Raw genomic sequence first — 20,258 nt, 5'->3', positions numbered from 1 at the left:
CTGGGATTCATCGCTAGAATATACATTTTATTTGATTTTACAGGAATCCACATGATAAGGATCAAAACAGGGGTCAAAACATTGTGATTTAAATAAATATAGTTGCCAGACGGTCGAGAGAAGTTCTTTACTTTGTAATAAAAATGTCAAATATAATTATAATTAGAAATTAAAAATTATAGGGATATCAAATGTATAATTTGATGAAATATAAATAAAATAATGAACATGTTTTATATAATTTGTAATATTATAAAATTATATCAAGTGAATTGAATAATTGTGAATGGATCTATAAAATAATAATATGAATAGGTAAGAAATTAATTTAAAAAAATTATAATTATTCCTGATTTTAATAAAATATAATACCAACTGACTTTTGATTAATGATCCTTGCAATGGACAAACTCTTAATAGGATGTTTGAAATTTTAGCAAATCATTGTGTTTTAATTTTTTGAAAGATGGCTTCTTTAAACAAATATTGTGACATATTGTCGACACTAAGACTAGAAGATGCATGAAGAATACAAATCTAAGAAACAAAGTTTATCTGATAACTCCCTTATAGAACGTTTGGGGTATCAATTTATACGAGCCCACATATATATATATCAAAATACGTGTCACAAAGAGATATTATGCATGTTCTAACAAAGTATCAATCGATAGTTTGTGTGAATTTTGAACATATAATTCCTTTATATGATCATTATTTAGTCATACATAATTATGAGGAGGGTATTTTATTATAATCAAAAATTCTCTCAATTTTCTTTTTACAATGATGAGGCTTAAATACTTGCTTACATATTCTCCACGGTAAGATTCTTAATATATCTTATAGTGCTACATCTCTATAGATTATGTTCATAGCACAGTTTTAATATGTAAATTTTTCAGAAGAACTGATTGCGATTTAACCGAAAAGATATTATCACGAGAAACTATTTAACTCTATATCGAAATATAATATAAAATTAAGATTGCACAAATTTTCTTATCTCAGAGTACGCGTGGCTTATGGAATGGACTACTTTAATGTAGCACAAACTTTACAAATTCAACAGAATGTAACTTACCGCGTACGTAGTAGAATCTTTGGATCATATCGCACTAGAGGTACAAAATATCTAAAAGAAAAACATCCAGATTATTGGATATTTTGACGTCCGCTAAAACTTTTTTTTATTGGAAAAACACTAATATAGACGATAATCACTGGAACGAAGCGAAAGGAATTCAGATTATCTATGCATTCGACGAATACATATTTGGCAAATTAAATTTCGACCATGCAAAGTGAACGATACAAATCTGGAATACATGTGTATAGATAATGTAAGTTATATAATGTATATTATAACTATATGGTGGCGTCAAAAGAAGAAAATCGTACTGTGAGTATGGCCATTTGGTTGTTTATATATTAAAAATACTGTCATTTTCCTCATTAATTTATTGTATTTTTGGCATAGGTACTAAAAAGTAGGTATGGACAAGAAATGATTTTATATATATCACAGCGTGGCAAGAAGACTTGGTTTCGTTCCGACATTATAGGATTCGGTGAACGATCAGATATATTTCACTGTATATACTGGAAATCTAGATAGTAAGTAGTATAAAATTAATTTGGAATTATTGAATCTTTTAAAAGGTATTTCTACATACACAGGTGCTCATAATAGATAAATAATTTGTTTGCTTTGCAGTGGCACGATTAATCCAGAAAATGAAAGATGTTTTAGTTTAATTTTTAAGAAATTTCCGGATTGTTTTGTCAATAAACTGGATTGATGGAGGTTGCAGCATTTATTATGTGAGCATTTTTACAATGCGAAAGCTTTAATACAAAAGTACGATGTGATATGCGAAACGAGATAATGCTAAAAGTTGCAGATTTGACATACCACTATAACAACATTTCTCAGATTATGCAGCGTAAAAGGATTTATTTTTTTCATACAAGTAGCTTTGAAGTATGTATGCACTATACATACTGCATATTTATTTTAAAATATATTTAATAGTAATAAAAAATTCTTTTTCCTTTCTTTTTGACACGTAAAGCTATATACATATGAGTTATAGTATATTCATAATTTAACAATAAAGGTAATTAAATTTGTTAGAAATGTATATTTTAGAATTAAATGGCAAGAATGATAAATTAAAGTGTAACATTATACTTTCAGATCAAAGTATTTTGTTTAAAAGTACAGGGCAATTCATTAGAGCAAAGGACGTAAAATTTGCGGTAGGAATGATCGTACACATCGTGATGATTGCAATAATTGCGACGGCGTCATAATCAAATGGGATCGTCATACAGACAGACGTTATGAAATTCTGACACACGATCTAAATAGCGACAAATGGACTACAATAAATTATATAATAGAAATAGACTTCTTGCCGTTGAATCATTTGTCACAATTATCAATTTAGAGAGCAACAAACAAATCATATTAAGTCTTACCAATAATAATAAAATATAAATATGTTTACGTAAATGAAAGTATAAATATATTATATATTATATTAAACGTGTTGTGGCGATAATGCACAAGCACATAAAATATATATAAAATAAAATGTAAATTACAAGCGACGCGTGTTAAAGATATCGCGACCGGTGACACAAAATAATAAATAAACAAATAAGCGACTAACATGACGAAGGTAAATTTTGATTCTCAAACATAATAAAAAGCGAGAGTACCTCAAAATAATAGATAGTCTAATCACCTAAATATAAAATAAGATCGTGGAATGATCGAAAGAAGCGAGACAATGCGCGGCCTCGAAGAGACAGATAGAATTGACTTGCGTTCGCGTAACACGGTTTTTCTCGGTGAGAGTAAAAGTTTGTATTCTTTGTGACACGAATAAATGCAGTGAAATACAATATACTACCTGTACAACACCAAATTATTGCTCCGGATGAAATATTCTCTCCCGATGAGATATTGGCAAACATTAACTATCGAACAAGCACGCGCCCCCAAAAAAGTTAAAAAGTTTAGAGTTTAAAAAAATTAAGTTAAGAGTTTAAAAGTTTAATTTAATAACGAAATTTGAATGTTCTTTTTGAGTGTCTTAATAAATATATCGACTGACAATGAATGCATGCACAATTTAGCTGTTTTAAAATATATATAATATGTACATGGGTTTAAAAAAATTATTGACACAATCTACTGCATAATATATAATATTGTAGATGTGATCATTTGTGTGTTTACTTGCAATTTTGAAAAGCTATAATAGAATGATACGCGCGAAAATGGTATATATTTTTTAAAATAGATTTAATTATTTTTGAATTGAATAAACTAAGAGTTATTTTTAATTATTCTTGTTCCATATATATAAGACATGCGTTTCTCAAAAAATCGATAATAAGAGCACTATCTCATATACATACTTTATAATTATCCCCGGCTACGAATTCGAATAGTTCCATGTTGTTTGAGTCTACCGGTGCAACCTGTTACAAATTATGAATTTTTCTCTTTTGATTGTCTTAATAAATATCGTCTGAATCCATGCATAATTTAGCTCTTTTAAAATATATATAATATGTACATGCATTTGAAAAAATTATTGACACAATCTACTGCATAATAATATTATACGTGTGATCATTTTGTTCACTTGCGATTTTGAAAAGCAATGGAATGAAATGCGCGAAAACGTTATATATTTTTTAAATTAAAATAGATTTAATTATTCTTTTTGAAATATTTGAGACATGCATTTCAAAAAATAGATAATAAGAGCTATTACTATCTCACATACATGCTTGATATTATTGTTTCGCAGAAATTGAAAAACTTTCTCTGATTCCGGAAAGAGTGTGAGCTTCATTGCAAGGCACAACTTCTTCTAACATTGACACTTAGAAATGTATCAGATAATAAAAAGTTGATACAAAAACGAAGGTTTAACAACATAAACATATAATTTTACACATGTTTTTTTAATTTATATTTATAAGCATTAATAAAATTTATACATATATATATATATAATTCTACATATAATTTTTAAATTAATATTTATACGCATATGCATAAAAACTAAATAACTGGTTCTCAGTTTTTCAATCTATTTAATATATGAATATTTCAAGTGTCTTATATATATATCGGAAAATTTAAGAGTTATAAGTTTTAAATTTTACTTTAAAAAATAGTTAAATTTAATTTTAATTAAACTGTTAAATAATGTATAAATTATGCATAATTTTTTGTTTTTGGAGATCCAAAATTAATATCAGATAGTATTTTAAATTGAAACAAAAGATACATATTTTTTCCTTTGTTTAATGTCGCTTGATAATAAAATTAAACGTTTATAAAGGAATGTTTATATATTTTCTTATTGTAATTTCTTGTAGAAGATACTGGCAAAATAATTGTTTAATTTTGGGACATTTTGCACACACACATACACACAGAAGGTATTTGGAGCGAAATCGACAAACAATGTGTTCAGAAAATCTAAGTAAAATGATAAAAAATAAATATAAAATGGATTATTAAAGAGAATTATGAGTAAATTATAAAGTTTGAATATACAAATGTAACTCTGCCTTATTAAAATTTTTCAATATTTTATTAAAGCTGAATAACTTTAAGAGATTTAAATAAATTTTCTATAGAAGTAATGTCTATTTCTTCCTTCGCACTTTTAGTACGTGATTACTTCATAGCTTCAAAATAATGTATTTTTAAACAGTATTAAAAGTTCAAATTATTTCTTAAAATATGTTTGACAACGTCGCAATCTTTAAGTCTTTATACTTCAATAACTATTAGTGATTTTAATATATATTAAATTACATAGCAATATATCTTTTAAATATTAACATACAAAAATTCGAAATATTTCAAACTAAAAAATAAATACATTTAATCTTTAATAATTGAAATATGATAAAAGTTACCGATTATATCGATAATGAATAAAACTATTTAGTAGTCGAATAAATTGTCGGTACTATCAACTATTTTAGTTACATTTAGATCAGGGAATTCTTTCGTTCCAATGTTGTTAACGTCCGAAACATCGTCAAAATGCGAATAATTAATATAAAAAAACAGTCTTTTTGCCATCACTCTTTTAGAATTTAATTTTGTAAAATAATAAAATATTAACGACATACATATATATATACATGCTATCAGAAAATACTAAATAAAATATTTATTCTTATTTACGTTATATATTGATAATATTAAATGTACTGACGATTTGTGATAATCTATAATTATTAAAATTTTATATTTCATTATAAAAATTAAAAAAAACATCCAAAATCTTTTTTAAGAATATGATTTAATAAATTGCTTATTCGCATATCTTTGCATATTTATATACTTTGTAAATTATATAGGTATATCTATATCAAAATCACGCGCATTAATTCTAATATCTTCCATCATCATGGTTTACATTTATTATTTATGTATATACTTTCCACATTGTAGTATTTCAAATTTTTATTAAATTTAAAAAATTTATATTTTATATATCACTTTAATGTTATAGGGTATTGAAGCCAACTGACAGTATGATTTTTATATTATTGTCTAATCTAACTTTTTTTTCATAATGTCAATTTTCTGAAATTATTTTCAAACAGCTGTTAGGAGAAAGAAACAATTTCGTAAATGGTGTAACAAAACATTATATTTCCTTCTTTGATCATTATTATTATTAGATGCGAAATTATTAGAAAATAGTTTCTCTGTAGATAAATACAAACCTTTTACTCTCTCCCCCTTACATACACACACAAACATATATCCAAAATTTCACGAAATTGTAGTACAATTATCATTATATAAAGAAAATACTTGAATTTTGGCAGAATCATGATTTTTATAGTAGATTTCATTATCAGAACAGTTTTTTTCAAATATTTTTATTATTATCATTATTATTCTAGAGCCTGCCACGCGAAATAAAACAAACATATTTTAAGTTAGACATTACTATATATTATTTACATCTTAAGTTTGTATAATACACACATCTTACGAATAATATTGTAACTTTGCTTAGTGCATTAAATTATTTTTTCAGAAGTTTAAGATTTTGCGAAGATGCACGAATATTTCAATGTCAGTTTGTTGCGAGATATTATTCACTCAACAACTTTTTGGCACTTTCTCTAACAATGATAAAGTATTCAAAAGAGACCATTGATAACGTAACATTATCGGCTGTAATAAAAATGTCATTTCGAGACAATCTTCTCCTATTTAGTAAATCCGCATATAGTATATCCAACTGCTTTTACACAATACTGTCGTTATTTTAATTTTTATACTCTTTTGTTATTATAAATATTTATCCCTCCTTTCTTTATATAATACGAACGTTTTCAGTTTGCATTTCTTATATTGTACGACCAAATCTTGTGTTTATATTACGAATTCAAGATAGTAAAAATGTATTTTGCATTTGTGAATGTAAAATATATACATATGAGACATATAGATATTCAAATCATTAAATTATATAAAAATTGAATTTTAAATTACTCAAGTATTTAATTTTTAATTTTATAACGTGAGATGAGAAAAGGCTTTGAGAAGTAAATTGCGTATATTACCATTTGTTTTATATGTTGTGGGATACTTAATGCCAGATTGACTCTTATAACTTAAAACAAAAAATTATTTTATAACAAATACTATAGGGTAGATAAAAAATTATTAAAAAGTCGTGAATCACAAAAAAGTACAAATATTATGTGTCTAAAGAATAACACGAAAATATATAAACGATTTGACTTTCTTTTCAAAAATAAAAAATATAATAAGTAAGTATAAAAAATTGATCAGTAAGTAAAAAATAGTAAGTAAGTATAAAAAATTAGTCAGTAAGTAAAAAAATAGTAAGTATAAAAAATTGATCAGTATAGTATAAAAAATGTATCACTCGTTCAGAATATAAAATGTGCATCATATAAAATTGTTTGGTTGATGGACCGTTGATGGACATCTCGAACGATTCCTCATGACAAGATCGAAATCTATCATCCACAAAGCCTTTTAGCCACCGTTCTATCTTCTTCTTTATAGAGATAGCTATCCCTTCATACACTTTAAATGACAATAGAAGTTTAGTCGTATTATTTTAACATGTATATTTCAAAATGAATAGTATTTTAAAGCCTTTCAATTTTTTTGCAAATATATACAGAGTGTCCCAGAATTGCCGTATTAAAAATTTTAGAAGTATATGATTTTGCAAGAAAATGCACAGATATTTCAATTTGTGCTTATTTGCACAGATACGTCGTTTGCGAGATGTTATTCACAAACTTTCTGACACTTCGCACATACACCATCAAAATGGATAGCAATATATTTTGTTATAACAATAATATTTAGTTTATTTAACACAAACGCACGCACGATTAAAAGACAGAAATCTTTCGATAACAATGATAAAGTATTCAAAAGAGATCATTGATGACATGACATTATCGGCAGTAATAAAAATGTCATTTCCGCATACAATATATGCAACTGCTTTTACATCACTATTGTTATTTTAATTTTCATACTCTTTTGCCACTATAAATATTTATCCCTCTTTTTTTTATATAATAGGAACGTTTTCAGTTTGCTTTTTTATATCGTACGAACGAATCTTGTATTTATATTACGAATTCAAGATATTAAAAATATATTTTGCTTTTGTGTATGTAATATATATATATACATAAGAAACAAATATATATTAAAATCATTAAATTATATAAAAATTTAAATCTAAATTACTCAAAAATTTCATTTTTAATTTAATTATGTGAAACGAGAAAAGGCTTTAAGGAGCAAATTGCGTATATTATTAACATTTTTTTTATAATTTGTGAGATACTTAATGCCAGATTGAAACATGATTCTAATAACACAGAACAAAAAATTATTTTATAACAAACAGTATAAAATATATAAAAAATTATTGAAAAGTCGTGAGTTGCAAAAAAGTACAAATATCAAATGTCTAAAGAATAACTCAAAAATAGAAACGTTTTGGTCCTCTTTTCGAAAGTAAAACAAATAGTAAGTATAACAAATTAATCAGTAAATAAAAAATAGTAGAAAAGTATAAAAAATTAGTTATATTAGAACACTATGATACATTTGTGCAGAATTTGAATAAATGTAATATCTCTGCGATTCGTCCGTACGAGTTGTCGCGTATTAACACAAGTTAGTTGGGTTACGAATATGGGTTCGCGATGGTGCATGGGGGTGAAATGGGTCTGGCTCTCTCTCTCTCTCTCTCTCTCTCTCTTTCTCTCGCTCGTCGCTTTGTACGGACGTACGGAGGTTTGTGTTTCGATCTACACCCCGTCGTCGCATCCCCTTGTAGGAGACGGAAGTGAGATAACGTTTGCGAGATGCAACCCACGAAAATGCAGAGGTAATGTTCGATCCTTTTTTCGACGATGCAACGCAAAAAAAATATTATATGTGTATATATATATACACACACACAGAAAAATACACTATAATGTTAATAATAACCACAGATGTAACAAGCATTCGTCATTCTGATTTCGAAAGACGTCATTAGATGTCAAAATGACGTCATTTTAACATATAATTTATTATGACTGATTAAATACTTATAATTTATTATATATTATCTAAATCGCTTTTGTATCTCTTTATTTAAATCTTTTAAAATTGTATATAAATAGCAGGATAAAATAATAGTATAAACAATATTTTATTATATATGTATACTTAACTGCTGCAATGTAGATTTTGTCAATTAATTTTTTTATAAATTCATGTATATTAGATATGTATTTTGGAACTTAGAAACAAAAATTTTATTATAAGAGTTTTAACAAGGCTCTGTAATATAAATATAAATTTAACGTATAAGACGGGCAACAAGAGCCAAATCGCGGATGACAATGCGTTATCCTAACGAAACTAAATAATTTTCCGTTAGAATTAAATACCGGTGCACAAGGCACCAAATTTTACTTGGACACGGCCAAGATTTTAAATATGAAATAATCTCATATTTGAGATTTAATTTCAATACCCCTTTTAACCCCCCTACGGAAAATAAATAAATGAATGCAAGATTATTTCATATTTAAAATCTTGGCCGTGTCCAAGTAAAATTTGGTGCACCGGTATTTAATTCTAACGGAAAATTATTTAGTTTCGTTAGGATAACGCATTGTCATCCGCGATTTGGCTCTTGTTGCCCGTCTTATACGTTAAATTTAAAAATTTTATTGTTTATATTATTGAATGTAGTCAATTAATTATCATTATACAGCATTGAGAAAAAGAGGAAAGCTCCGAAATACAGCTACAGGCTAAACTATAATGGCTGAAAACCAACAACTCGTTGATACAAAATACCTATTACTGCCATTAATAAACGAGTTAAGACGTGTATATCTGAAAATCTAAGAAATAGTTTATTACTTGTCGAGCTTGCACTTTTGCCTACGTTTCTCTTGCTTTCTGTACTCTTATCTGAAATGGAATTTAGTCCAAGACGAGTTATCGAACATGTGGTAGCAAAACAAATGAGTTTGCAAATTCAAGACATAGTAGTCGTTTTCCGGCAATCTATTAATTATTATTATTTAGACCCTGAATCAGAACAAAAAGTTAATTATTCATAAATAAAACTTATATTAGAATTATAATACTAATATTAAGAAAAATAAAACTAATATTTGGAGAAACAAAACCAATATTTGGAAAAACAAAATTAATACTAGAAAAATAAAACTAATGTTATAGGTAACTTGTATTTTTGACAAGTTCTAAAGTATTAAAGTAAAAGTTAATATAAAATTGAGAAATGGCGCATGCGTAGCGCACGCTTTTCTTGTTCTATAGTACATAAAAAAAGTAAATTAGCGTAATTTTATAAAGCTATTATATAGAGTAACAGAATTTACACTATAATAACGTCATAGTTTACACTATATAATATTAAGTCTTAAAATATAAAATTTCTTAAAACTTTTCTTCTAAATACTGCATAATGTTATTCATAATATTAATTTGCAGATTTTGTCCTCTATGTAATTACAGCGGAGTCTTCCGGGTAAAGTTTCGTTAGCATTTCATTTTGTACGTAATGCGTGTTTTCGAATTTACAAAAATTACGACCAATTTCGTAATTATCGATACATTTCGGCGCTGCTAAAGTGAGATTACCTATAATTAAAAAATGCAAATAAGAAACAATGTACAAAAAGTAAAATAAATAATAAACAAATTAATAAATAAAATGTATTATATAACTGTGAAATCAATAAAAAACGAATTATAAAAAGAAATAAAGTGTTCGTAGAATATAAAAATATATAATTTTTTAATAAAACACGTTCAATATGATAATATATAATGTATTCATACCTTCATTTACGTAACATATTTTATTATTATTGGTAAGAATAATATAATTTGTTTGCTGCTTTGTAAATTCATAATTGTTACAATGATTCAAAGGCAAAAAGTTTCTATCTCTTAAATAACTTTCTCTAAGCCATCTATAGCTATTTAGATTCAGGTGTCAAAAATTTCATAACGTCTGTCTGTCTCACGATCCCATCCGATTATGACGCCGTCGCAATTATTGATTTCGCAATAATCACGATGTGTTACAATCATTCCTACCGCAAATTTTACGTCCTTTGTTCTAATGAATTGCTCTGTTTTTTTTAAACAAAGTGTTCTAATCTGAAAATTTAATGTTTTACTTTAATTTATCATTTTTTGCCATTTAAAACCAAATTAGAAAGCAATTCATTGACCGACACCGGCAAAGTTAAAAATCTTTTATTGCCATTTAATTCTAAAATATACATTTATAGCAAATTTAATTACCCTTATTGTTAAATTATAAATAACTATAACTCATATGTATATAGCTGTACATGTCAAAGAGAAAGGAGAGAAAATTTTTTATTACTATTATAATATATTTTAATATATGCGGTGTGTATAGTGCATACATACTTCAAAGTCACTTTTACCAAATGAATAAATTTTATTACGCTGCATAATCTGAAAAATATTGTTATAGTGGTATGTCAAATCCGCAACTCTTAGCAGTATCCTGTCTCGCAGTTCACATGGTGATATTCAACTTAAGCTTTTGCATGGTAAAGAATCATTACCATAAAAATACTGCCACTTCCGATACAGTGGTTTATTGACACAACAATACTGGAATTTCTCAAACATTAATAAACTAAAACATCTTACATTTTTTGGATTAATCGTGCCACTGCAAAGCAAACAATATATTTATCTATTATGCACACCTGTGTATATGTAGAAATATTTTTTAAAAGATTTCGATAATTCCAAATTTAATTTTATATTACTTACTATTTGGATTTTTAATATATACAGTAAAATAGTTCTAATCGATCACCAAATGCCACAATGTTGGAACGTAGACCAAGTCTTCTTGCCACGCAGTGATATATTATTAATAAAATCATTTCTTGTCCAAATCTACTTTTTAGTACCTATGCCAGAAATTGCAATAAATTATTGAGAGAATAATAACAGTATATTTAATATATAAACAAACAAACGGCCATGCTCACAGTACGATTTTTTTCTTCTGACGCCACATATAGTTATAATATTCATTATATTATATAACTTACATTATCTATACACATGTATTCCAGATTTGTATTGTTTACTTTGCACGATCGAAAATTTAATTTGCCAAATATGTACTCGTCCAATGCATCGATAATCTGAATTCCTTCCGCTTCGTTCCAGTGATTATCGTCTATGACCTAAACAATCCTCGCCTGACAGATCACCGGCCGCGATATCTGCTTGAGTCACAACTAGAGGAGCAATAAAATATCAACCTCCCTCTATAAGAACAAATTCTCCATTGGTCGAAACCCAGGACTCTAAACAAAGCCCGAAACAATCATATTAATTTTCAAAACCAAAGGACGCCTCCAAAGCGTCATTGAAAATTTCCTTATTCGTCGGGGATATTAACAACTAATGGAGAAGGAGGAGTAAGGAAGTTTATATATGAGTAACACCGTGCGAGCGACACACAGGCTTTTTCTCTCGATTCTTATTCATTCTCATTCAGTCAGTCTCATCTCGTTCGCAAACTTCAACTAGTTTTATTTGAGTGTTCAACCGAAAGAATTATTAATTCTGTTAGTATTAATTTCGCAAAACGAAATCCCAGCCGTCGTCAACCACCGAGCCACCTCCAGCTGACCAAGGTTCTTCTTGATAAGTAGTAAGTCTACCTAACACATTCACACCAATACTTCGTACAATTCCCGGGAGTTTAATCAAATCATAAAAACTAGAGTCTTTGGGTTCGCCGTTGGATTCGGTAACCCAATTATTTACCTCACACCCTTTGATCCTTCTCCTACCTTTCTCCCAGAAATCACTCCGGATTCTCCGCAACAGCGGACGACTTCGTGATTTCTATCCGCTTCTTCCGAAATCACTCCGGATTCTCCGCAACAGCGGACGACTTCGTGATTTCTACCCTCTATTCCAGAAATCACTCCGGATTCTCCGCAACAGCGGACGACTTCGTGATTTCTACCCTCTATTCCAGAAATCACTCCGGATTCTCCGCAACAGTGGACGACTTCGTGATTTCTCCCGCTAGTAAATTAGGAAATAAAAAGCAAAGCGAATATAAAAATATACACATTGCATATGTATGTATGTATGTATATACATATATATATGTAAGCATTTTTATATATTTTAACTTTATTGCCGTATGTATAAGGGAAAGGAAAGCGAGAGAGATGTTAATCTATTTTATTTATATTTTCGTTTACTTGTCCTTAGACGGTTTAGTTTTATTATGCGTTATATTTTTATTTATTTGTGCGACCGTCAACATAATCTCTCTCGTTCGTAAGAATTATTGTTTTCGCGAGCACCAAACAATTTTGTGTAAAATTACTCCGATTGGTCCGGTACTTTGGGGTGGGAATATTTTAGACAAGCGAGTATAAAGGTGAGGATATTTGAGTGTGCGACACAGTTTTTGACACAGTCTGACAATCTGAGAAAGTACTTATTCTGGCGGCGTTACCAGCGGCTCCGGCGTCTGTATCGACTCTACAGTATAATATATATACACATCGGATCGCAAATAAATACATTTTACTGGAACATAATATACATATATATATCCTCACACACATCCTGACTAAATTATACACGACGAAGAGGAGCACTTTAGGTTAACAGGTAAAAATTTGCAATTTCTTTGAATCCCAATAAATCTTTTAGGTAGTGCATTCTTGTATGAGAGAAATATAATAAATAGAGTTTGGGTTACAGTTTTTAGAAATGTGCTATTAACAGATTATATGATAGGTCTGAGACACCCTGTATATTTCTTACAACAAGGAGTGTCATAAGCAAGGAGACGCGATGATTTTATTTGATTTCTGTTGATTTTTCAAATTCTTACAATTATGTAAAAAATAGTGAATTACTTTCAAACTCACTCAATATCTTGCTCATTATTTGTAAAAACTAAAACTGCAGGATAAATAAATTAGAAATTTTTTAATGTATTTTCTGCTACTCTTTATTCGTGTTAATTTAATATTATTCTGCAATTCTCGGTCTTCTTCTGTCTTGAAGGGTCATTGTAAAATAAAAATGGAACAATAGAATTTCCAACAATACATTTTTTTTCTTTTTTCTCTTTTCTTATGGTATGCATCACGTGACACCGTGCACGACGGGAGGGAGCAAACTTTAGGTTCGCATGTAGAATTTTCAGAAAAATGTGGACAAAGCATGAACAACGTCCGTAGCATTCACATCGAACACGTGTTATGCGAATCGAAATTTTTAATAATTATACGCGAATAATTTGTTGCAATCACTTCGATTTATATAATTTTCTATAGTGATCTTTCTCGAATTTTTGTCATAATGAAAACGATAAAATCCTTACCAAAGGAATTGATACCCATCATTCTCGGCTACAAGGATATCACCATCGAGGATATTATTAATTTCCAATGCGTTTGCAAACAATTTCGTTATGTAGCCAGCTATGCAAAGTATTGGGACAGAAAATTTTCTCAAAGGTAAGTTTTTGTTGTTTGTATATTTTACAATAATAGATCAAACATTGCATCATCAGTTTTGTATAATTGAAAGTTATATCTTAAAAATTACAAATATAAAGATTACAATAAAATACAGAGTAGAATAAAACAGAATCTATTAAATAATCTTCTAAAAAAACAATTCAAGTCGATTCTCGTAATATTGTATCTTTCTTTTGCGACCATGTGACGATTAGATATGTGTCTCGATTTGCATTGTGAGTTACATTTGCTTAACAATTATTGTTTCAATCAAAATATGTATGTGTTATCTATATGGTATTATTGTTTTGTAGAAATATAGCGATTTCTTATAATTATGCATTTTTTATAATTTTGGATTATATACATTCGAAAATCGTCGTCCAATTTATTTATTACTTTTCTTTCATTTCAAATTCGTAATCATTAACAGATGAAAACAAATAATAAAGTGTGATAATTTTCGGGATATTTAATAAATTTTATATATATTTCGATATATTTAAAATTTAATAAGAAAATCAATATACATTTATTAAAACAAATTGTTAAAAAGATTCTAATGAACAATGGCTATTAAGTAAGTTCACTAAAAAAAATTTTCATTTTATTAAACACTATTCATCTCGTAATTTTTCGGATACAAAAAGTACACACTTTTAGATTATTTTTTTAATTGTAAATAGTCCCCATTGCGTTTAATAAAAACGTTCCAGTGTTCTGGAAGTGTCAGTATATTTCTAGAAAAATTTTATACCTAAGAACATAAAGATACTCATGTAATGCCTGCTTTACCTCTTCGTCGGACTCGGGGATAGAATCTTTATTATATAATACAATTGGATAATTTTGTATATTCAAGACATAACGCGATAAAAATTATTTAAGGTTTTTAGTTGACACATCTAATAAAAACGAACGCGTAAAAAACGCTTTAATGAGAGACAAGACGCAGAAAATGGAAATAACGCGTATAGTTAAATATTCAAAATTCTTGCTATAATTCTTGCCCATTTTAGCTTTTTACACGAAACATAATTTTTATAAATACATTATATAATAAAATAATATTTTTAAATAATTAAAGAATTTTATTAAAAACACATGCAAACGGTGGCTTTCCATCCATTTTCATAACGTAATGAATAAATGTAATATAATATAATGAGAAATTGGAAATATAGCATACAAGTGTATAATATGATGGAATATAAATAAAAAAAAATACTTTTTATAATTGTGATATTATCAATATAATATATCAATTAACTAAATAAGTTGTAAAGTATCTTAAATAAATAAAATATGTAAAAATCAAATACAAAATTATAATTAATTTAAAAATATATTGCTCTGAATTTTGTTTAATGATGCTGCAATAGAACTTTTAATATTATTTAAATAATTTATTAAATCATTTTTTGTTTCAATTTTAGATGGCCTTCTTTAAATGAATATTGTGACATATTGTTTAAGACTATTAAAAATCGTAGAAAATGCAAATCCAAGAAAAAAATTATAAAATTTATAAAATTGGGTATCAATTATACGAGACAATTACGAAAATACGTGTCTCACATAAAATATATCCATTATCACAATGAAACAATCGATAATAGTGTGCATTTCAAACATATATTTCCTTCTTATTTTAAAGACAATAATTATGAAGAATTCATATATTGTGATCAAAGATTCTCCATATTTTCTTTTTACAACGATGAGCTTAAAAGCTTGCTTACACATTCTTCACGGTAGGATTCTTAATATATCTTATAATGCTAACATCTTTATAAATTATATTCTTGCACAGTTTTAATATGTAAATTTTTCAGAAGAACTGGTTGCAATTTAACCGAAAGATATTATCACGAGAAACTATTTAACTTTCTAAAGAAGTCTGATATAATATCAAGCTATCACGATTTTATTTTTTTACCTGTTAAAGCGCAACTTATGGAATGGATTGCCTTTAATGTAGCACAAATTTTACAAATCAAAAAAGATGTAACTTACGCGTACGTAGTAAAATCTTTGGATCATATCGCACTAGAGATACAAAATTATCTGAAAGAAAAACATCCAGGACATTCAATATTTTCGACGTCCGCTGAAACTTTTTCTTATTGGAAAAACAATAATATAGACGATAATCACTGGAACGAAGCGGAAGGAATTCAAATTATCGATGCATTGGACGAATACATATTTGGCAAATTAAATTTTCGACCATGCAAAGTGAACGATACAAATTTGGAATACATGTGTATAGATAATGTAAGTTATATAATGTATAAAAACGTAGATATTTGAGAATCGCCAGACAGAATTTAAAAAAGGTAAGAATCTTCTCTCGACCGTACTGGCAAATATTATTTATTCAATCACAACGTTTCGACCCTTCTTTGAGTCTTTATCAAGTGATTTGTAAAAATAAAAATAAAATACTAATTTTAAGATGTCAAAACGAACATAGTGTCGATTTGACAACACGTCAAGACTCTTAAACGAGTTATTGGTGATTAAACAACCTTTAAAATTTTGTCGTATTACTTAGATTGTCGGTATTCTTTTGTAAATTAATAGCGTTATTATTTTTCTTAATAAAAAACATTTCAGCGATTTCTTTTTTTCTTACGTGTTTTTCACTGTTCAAAATAGGCGAAGTCCAGTCAAAATCGTGATCGAAGTCAATTTTATGTTTGCTGATAATTCATAAATTATTGGAATGCATTTTGGTGTTGCTGAAATGTTTTTTTACACGTGTACACAGATGTCTCTTTGTTTGTCCGATGTATGACGCGTTGCAATCATTACAATTAATTTCGTAAACTACTTCATTCTTTTTATCTGTAGGCAGTCTATCCTTGCCGAGTGTAATTAAATAATTCGGTTTTTAGGAATATTATGAACAACATTAAATTTGATATTTTTAAAAATTCGATCGATATTGCTTAAGCTATTAACATAAGGTAGAGAAATGAAAGGAGACTTATCAACAATATTTCGCTCATTACTCGATTTATTCATGTTTTCCAATCACTCTTTTAAATATAAAATAAACACAATTTTTAATTTTGTAGATCACGCGATTCTTTTATCTAATGACCAGATTCACAACGAGAATATTAATATCGTGAAACAGATTTTATTTAATAACTGCTTTCCTAAACATGTAATTGATCGTTGGGTTAATAAAATGATTAATTTTTTAAAACACAGAAACATAAATGAATCGAGTAATGAGCGAAATATTGTTGATAAATTTCCTTTCATTTCACTACCTGATGTTAATAGCTTAGGCTATATCGATCGAATTTTTAAAAATTTCGGATTTAATGTTTGTTCATAATATTCCTAAAAAACCGAATCATTTAATTACACTCGGCAAGGATAGACTGCCTACAGATAAAAGGATTGAAGTAATTTACGAAATTTATTGTAATAATTACAACGCGCCATACATCGGACAAACAAAAAGACATCTGTGTACACGTGTAAAGAAACATTTCAGTAACACCAAAATGCATTCCAATAATTTATGAATTATCAGCAAACATAAAATTGAATTCGATCACGATTTTGACTGGACTTCGCCTGTTATTTGCACAGTAAAAAACACGTAAGAAAAACAGAAATTACTGAAATATTTTTTATTAAAAAAAATAATAACGCTATTTATTTACAAAAGGATATCGACAATCAAGTAATATCTACGACAAAATAATAAAGATCGTTTAGTCTCCAATAACTCGTCTAAGAGTCTTGACGTGTTGTCAAACCGACACTATGTTCGTTTTGACATCTTAAAATTAGTATTTTATTTTTATTTTTACAAATCACATGATAAGAACTCAAAGAAGGGTCGAAACGTTGTGATTGAATAAATAATATTTGTCAGTACGGTCGAGAGAAGATTTTTACCTTTTTTATATAATGTATATTATAACTATATGTGGCGTCAGAAGAAGAAAATCGTACTGTGAGCATGGCCTTTTTTTTTGTTTATATATTAAATATACTGTCATTCTCTCATTAATTTATTGCAATTTCTGGCATAGGTACTAAAAAGTAGATATGGACAAGAAACTATTTTATTAATAATATATCACAGCGTGGCAAGAAGACTTGGTCTACGTTCCGACATTATGGGATTCCGTAATCGAGTAGAACTATCTCACTGTATATATTGGAAATCCAAATAGTAAGTAGTATAAAATTAAATTTGGAATTATCAAAATCTTTTAAAAGATATTTTTACATATACACAGGTGTGCATAATAAATAAATAATTTTTTTGTTTTGCAGTAACTTGAATAATCCAAAAAATGTAAGATGTTTTAGTTTCATTTTTCACAAACTCTCAGATTGTCGTGTCTATAAACCACTGTATCGGAAGATGTTGCAGCATTTAAATTGTGTTGATTCTTTACCACGCAAAAGTTTTGGTCGAATATCACCACGTGAACTGCGACACAACATACTGCTAAGAGTTGCGGATTTGACATACCACTATAACAACATTTCTCAGATTATGCAGCGTAGTAGAATTTATTCATTTAAATCGAGTAACTTTGAAGTATGTATGCACTATACACACCGCATATATTAAAATATATTATAAAAGTAATAAAAAATTCCCTCTCCTTTCTCACGTACAGCTATATACATATGAGTTATAATTATTTATAATTTAACAATAAGAGTATGTAAATATGCTATAAATATATATTTAAGAATTAAATGGCAAAATTTATAAATTAAAGTATAACATTATACTTTCAGGTCAAAGAACTTCGTTTAAAAACAACAGGGCAATTCATTAGAACAAAAAACGTAAAATATGCGGTAGGAATGATCGTAACACATCGTGGTGATTGCAATAATTGCGACGGCGTCATAATCGGATGGGATCGTCATACAGACAGACGTTATGAAATTTTTACACAAGATCTATATAGCATTAGATGGCTTAGAGAAAGTTATTTAAGAGATAGAAACTTTTTGCCTTTGAATCATTGTAACAATTATCAATTTACAAAGCAGCAAACAAATTATATTATTCTTACCAATAATAATAAAATATGTTACGTAAATGAAGGTATGAATACATTATATATTATCATATTGAACGTGTTTTATTGAAAATTATATATTTTTATATTCTACGAACACTTTATTTCTTTTTATAATTCGTTTTTTATTGAGTTCACAGTTTTATAATACATTTTATTTATTAATTTGTTTATTATTTATTTTACTTTTTGTACATTGTTTCTTATTTGCATTTTTTAATTTTAGGTAATCTCACTTTAGCAGCGCCGAAATGGATCGATAATTCCGAAATTGGTCGCTATTTTTGTAGATTCGAAAATACGCATTACGTACCAAATGAAATGCTAACGAAACTTTATCCGGAAGACTCCGCTGTAATTACATAGAGGACAAAATCTGCGAATTAATATTATGCATAACATTATGCAATATTTAGAAGAAAAGTTTTAAGAAATTTTATATTTTAAGACTAAATATTATATAGTGTAAACTATGACGTTATTATAGTGTAAATTCTGTTACCATATATAATAGCTTTATAAAATTACGCTAATTTACTTTTTTTATGTACTATAGAGCAAGAAAAGCGTGCGCTACGCATGCGCCATTTCTCAATTTTATATTAACTTTTACTTTAATACTATAGAACTTGTAAAAAATACAATTTATCTATAATATTAGTTTTATTTTTCTAGTATTAATTTTATTTTTCCAAATATTGGTTTTATTTCTCTTAATATTAGTTATATTTTTCCTAATATTAGTATTATAATTCTAATATTAGTTTTATTTATGAAAAATTATCTTTTTGTTCTGATTTAGAGTTTAAATAATAATAAGTAATAGATCGCCGGGAAACGACTACTGTGTCTTGAATTTGCAAACTTATTTGTTTTGCTACCACATGTTCGATAACTCGTCTTGGAATAAATTCCATTTCAGATAAGAGTACAGAATGCAAGAGAAACGTAGGCAAAAGTGCGAGCTCGACGAATAATAAACTATCTCTTAGATTTTTAGGTATACACGTCTTAACTTGTTTATTAATG

The 20,258-nt window shown here is 27.7% G+C and overlaps 2 protein-coding genes across 2 annotated transcripts in view; one reads left to right on the top strand and one right to left on the bottom strand.

Moving 5' to 3' along the window:
• LOC114944012 (F-box only protein 21-like) overlaps positions 1–12,941 on the bottom strand; it is a 19,663-nt gene extending 6,722 nt beyond the window's left edge. Inside the window, exons 1-2 of the mRNA XM_085485425.1 lie at positions 12,877–12,941; positions 12,428–12,694 (exon numbers count right to left, since the gene is read on the bottom strand). Coding sequence (XP_085341551.1) covers positions 12,428–12,694; positions 12,877–12,941 — 332 coding nt within the window. The remainder of the gene's footprint in view (positions 1–12,427; positions 12,695–12,876) is intronic.
• A 163-nt stretch (positions 12,942–13,104) lies between these two features.
• On the top strand, positions 13,105–19,854 carry LOC114942704 (F-box only protein 21-like). The gene is made up of 8 exons (XM_085485494.1): positions 13,105–13,294; positions 13,969–14,151; positions 15,591–15,908; positions 15,990–16,431; positions 18,216–18,358; positions 18,463–18,733; positions 18,940–19,255; positions 19,456–19,854. Exons 2-8 carry the CDS (start codon positions 13,994–13,996, stop codon positions 19,593–19,595), a joined length of 1,788 nt encoding a protein of 595 aa, XP_085341620.1. The 5' UTR covers positions 13,105–13,294; positions 13,969–13,993; the 3' UTR covers positions 19,596–19,854.
• The last annotated feature ends 404 nt before the right edge of the window (positions 19,855–20,258 follow it).

This window comes from Nylanderia fulva, unplaced genomic scaffold (genome assembly GCF_048542155.1).
Source record: "Nylanderia fulva isolate GAGA-0341 unplaced genomic scaffold, ASM4854215v1 Scaffold37, whole genome shotgun sequence".
Lineage (NCBI taxonomy): Eukaryota > Metazoa > Arthropoda > Insecta > Hymenoptera > Formicidae > Nylanderia > Nylanderia fulva.
Note: the sequence above shows the minus strand (reverse complement) of the source record. Positions and strands in the feature narration are given on the sequence as shown.

What these genes read in the sequence shown, in the direction of transcription:
- LOC114942704 (XM_085485494.1), top strand. Translation starts at nt 13,994, where the DNA reads ATGAAAACGATAAAATCCTTACCAAAGGAATTGATACCCATCATTCTC. An exon ending in TTAAATCGAGTAACTTTGAA is followed by an intron (nt 18,734 to 18,939) that starts GTATGTATGCAC and finishes TTATACTTTCAG; the next exon opens with GTCAAAGAACTTCGTTTAAA. An exon ending in AATATGTTACGTAAATGAAG is followed by an intron (nt 19,256 to 19,455) that starts GTATGAATACAT and finishes TTTTAATTTTAG; the next exon opens with GTAATCTCACTTTAGCAGCG.